The following is a 3,970-nucleotide window of genomic DNA, read 5'->3' as shown; positions in this document are numbered from 1 at the left end:
GTTAACCCCCTTCGATTCCATGTCCCTCCGCACCATCAATGAACTGGACAGTGTGCATATAATCCGCTACCCCTCCTTACCCTCAGCTTGTTCCCCACCTTCCTGCTATCAGCTGCACCGGCGCAGCATTCTTTAAACAAAACCGGTGCTTGTGTGCCAGCTCATTGTTGCAGTGCTAGCGCATAACCTTGAGAGAGAATAACTCAATGGAACTCTATAGGGACAAGCAGCTGGTGCTTCATTAACCCTCTAGGTGCCAGCAAATGGGAAATTCACAAGAAATGTTCCACTTAATACATGGAGATGGTTCTGGCGTCAGGTTCATTTATTTATCATTGATGACAAAATGGTTGGGTAGATTTCCACAAACAGTGGAATATAAAATGCCACACTGGGAAACAACTAGCAATACTTCTAAATAAAAAACAGACTATTTTGGTCTTTAGTAAGATACGCAGATATTTGACCTCATGTGCAATTAATGGTTTGGCCCCCCGGGGGATATTTGTTACATTGGGAATATTTAAATCCCCTGGAGCAAGATCTGAAATGGGGAAACAATACGGCAGGAGTCCCTGGGGTACAGGGCACAGATACAGTAGCAGTGGAGTATAATAATCTTGGTTTCCAGTCTCACATCCGCCCTGCCATTCTGTGAAATTTAGGAAGCTTGCTCAATGGCACATATCATTTCCATGACGTCAAAAAGAAATACTATCGCCCGAGCCCATCAATTGTCCCTGATGATTGTGCCATTGATTTCCAATGGCATATCCCCACCCCCACCCACTTCTATATCACCCTGCTATTCTGCAAAAGCCTCAAGGTCGGAAACTCCCACTTTGCCGGCACCACCACTCAGCAATAGGAGTAAACTCTTGAAAGATCCCATATCTCATCCCTTAGGGGCATATTAGTAGGCTACATAGAGAGATGCTATATCCAAAGGAGGATCAGATTCATTCTGTCTTTGAATTACCGCGATGCTGACTTGTGCAGGCTCTGCATTATTGAGCTGGGCTGCTGCATTGATGCTGAAGGAGTAGATCTCTCCTCTTAGCAGAGGCAGCAGCAGCAGCTACAGAACCATCTCTGTGGCTCAAATCCCTTGAGCAGCAGCAGCAGCTTGCACACCGGCACCCTTCTTCTGCTTTCATTCAGCTCCTGCTCATTTTACTGGGAGGGCACCATGCCCCTGCAGTCCTACACCAGAGACAAGGACAAGTCGCCCCTCCTGCGCTGGGATGAGGTGCCAGATGATTTTGTGGAATGCTTCATTTTATCCGGCTACAGGAGGCTGCACCTCACTGCCCAGGAGTGCCTAGCTTCCATATTCCAGCCTACCAACGAGACCCTTAATTTTTGGACGCATTTCATACCTCTGGTTTTGTTTGTCAGCAAGTTTTACCATGTCTTCTTTTTGGCAGCAGAGCTGCCCTTCCACCACCCAGCTCTGCTTCCCCTTTGGTGCTATGCCTCAGGAGTGCTACTGACATTTGCCATGAGTTGTACAGCCCATGTGTTCAGCTGTCGCTCCCTGCGCCTGCGTGCAGTCTTCTTCTTTCTGGACTATGCTTCTATCAGCTACTATGGCTTTGCCAGCACGGTGGCATACTCCTACTATCTGCTTCCCAGACTCAGTCTGCTGGACCCAGCTGTGATGACACCTTACCTGCAAAGCTTGGGCTGGCACCAAGTGGATTATAGCATGCTCCTGGGGCTGTATGGAAAACTAGTGCTGCCTGTAGCTTTTATTCTAGCTGTAACCTGCACGGTGGCATGCTGCAAGAGCAGAGCAGAAGATTGTTCTTACCCATTTGCTATCCGCACTTTTGTCTTTGCAATGCCCCTCAGCATGGCTTGTCCGGTCATGATTGAGAGTCTTCTGTTTGACCTTAGGAAGAGAAACCCTACTCTGTTTGTTCATTTTTATAGGCGGTATTTCTGGTTGCTGGTAGCAGCTTTCTTCAATGTCAGTAAGATCCCAGAAAGGATCCATCCAGGGCTTTTTGACTTTATAGGGCACAGCCACCAGCTCTTTCATATATTCACTTTTCTTAGTATCTATGATCAAATGCATTATGTGGAACAGGGACTAGAATCATTCCTCAAATCTCCATCCAGCCTCCCTACCTTCCAGGGAACCATAGGGTATATGCTGCTGTTAACGCTGTGTCTGGCTTTTGTAGTAAGGACCTATTTAAAAGGACTTAGTAACACCAAACGGGACTAACATTAGCAAAACACAATTACTGTGGTATATATTACAGGGTGCATCCACAGAAAGAGCATGCTGATAATATTGGCTTCCCTAGCAGAAGAGCATGCTGTTTAGGGAATTTATGTTTTGGTGCAAAATTACAGTAAAAAAGGCAATGCTTGGCTCTTGAGCTGCTATTCTGTTAAATACTGCAACTTTGTTGCACCTGGCTTGCTGCCACAGGGAAATAAAGCAGATCCAGCACTGAAAGTGCCTGCATTTGTAATTGCTTTTCGGGAGACAGCTTCTTGGTGATGTGCACAGTGTAAAGCCAGCACTATACCTAATTGCAGCTCAAGAGCCTTTCATTTCTGTATTTAACCCACAGTTCCCATGTTCCAATGCTGTCTCAGATTTTGCTGCACCAAAGATGAAATTGATGTTCTACCACTAAACCTTTTAAAGATGTAAATTTCCTGTACCCCACAAACAGTTAGAATTTTAAAATTTAGAGTCCAATCCACAGAATTAAAAAAAACCCATCAGAGCTGCTTAGATGGCATTATCCAAACCATTTCAGACATACTGTAGCTTTAATGTTGACTTTTGTCACTTACCCCAGTGGGTATTTGCAAACTCCTAATTATGTTGTGTTGGATACAACATTGAGTCAGACTTACTTTTTGGAGGAAGAAGATTTCAATTTGCATTCAATATGCATAGAGATGCCACAGACAATATCTTTGACTTGAACTTAAAAACTAGCTGCTAAAATGTGGCAAAAAATATGCATTTGTCATAGGAGTAACTTGGCTGAACAATGACACTGGTACCAAAATAATTTCATGTAGATGAGTGGACGCATCTTTTAATTGCATTGTGCAATAAATAAAGGGCATTAATAGTTATATTAAAATTTAGACATTCAAATGTATGAAAGACTTATATGGACTATTACCTTGTTATTATGAGTTATGATGCTTGTATTTATTATGTTTTTGGGATATCTGCACTAGGACAAGCTTGGAAATGTGTAGCAGCATTACCTGACAGGGGGAGGCACTTTTATCAATGGTCAAATTTCAAATTCATGGGAGTTTTTTAAACTCCCATGAATTCAAAATTTGACTAGTCTAAATTTATAAATAAAATCTAATGAATTTAAACAACCCAAAAACTCCAACCAAATTCGATTTGAATTATAAAAACTCAATTCGAATTTAGAAGACTCGATTTGAATTTCTATTCTCTGAAAAAAACTCAAATGTCAGGAAGGCTACAAACATCACCAAATTGATCCCTGGACCTCTCCCATTGACTTATACAGTAATTCGGCAGGTTTCAGGTGGTGAATAGTCGATTTTGAGTTCTTGACAGAGTATGACAAATGTCGGAATTCAAATTAAAACTGTAATCGAGTTTGGATAATTCACAATTTGAATTTGAGAGTTTTGACCAAAAAAATTTGAAAATTTTAATTAGAATTTTCACTGCGACCCTTAGGGCCCTTACTCACAGGCATTTGAAGCTGCGCTCCCCTGCGTTCTGGTTTTATGTGTTCAGCCGCAGGGGAGCGCAGGAGAAGACGCGCTGAATTCGGCTGTACTCACACAGACGCATGTAAGGGCCAAATGCAGGTTGCGACGCAGCATGTTGCATTTTACCTGCATCTGGCGCTTACATGCGTCTGTGTGAGTACAGCCGCGTTGAAAATAATTCAGCACGTCTACTCCTGCACTCCCCTGCGGCTGAACGCATAAAACCGGAACG

General features: G+C 43.2%; 1 protein-coding gene across 1 annotated transcript; it reads left to right on the top strand.

The window, feature by feature from the left end:
- Positions 1–720: 720 nt before the first annotated feature.
- On the top strand, positions 721–3,693 carry paqr9.S (progestin and adipoQ receptor family member IX S homeolog). Its single transcript, XM_018265783.2, has one exon. The coding sequence runs from the start codon at positions 1,190–1,192 to the stop codon at positions 2,231–2,233; it is 1,044 nt and encodes a 347-aa protein (XP_018121272.1). The 5' UTR covers positions 721–1,189; the 3' UTR covers positions 2,234–3,693.
- Positions 3,694–3,970: the final 277 nt, after the last annotated feature.

Source organism: Xenopus laevis, chromosome 5S, assembly GCF_017654675.1.
Source record: "Xenopus laevis strain J_2021 chromosome 5S, Xenopus_laevis_v10.1, whole genome shotgun sequence".
In the NCBI taxonomy this organism is placed as follows: Eukaryota; Metazoa; Chordata; class Amphibia; order Anura; family Pipidae; genus Xenopus; species Xenopus laevis.
This window is presented reverse-complemented; position numbering and strand designations above follow the sequence as displayed.

Coding starts and splice junctions, on each gene's coding strand:
- paqr9.S (XM_018265783.2), top strand. CDS start 1,190: ATGCCCCTGCAGTCCTACACCAGAGACAAGGACAAGTCGCCCCTCCTG.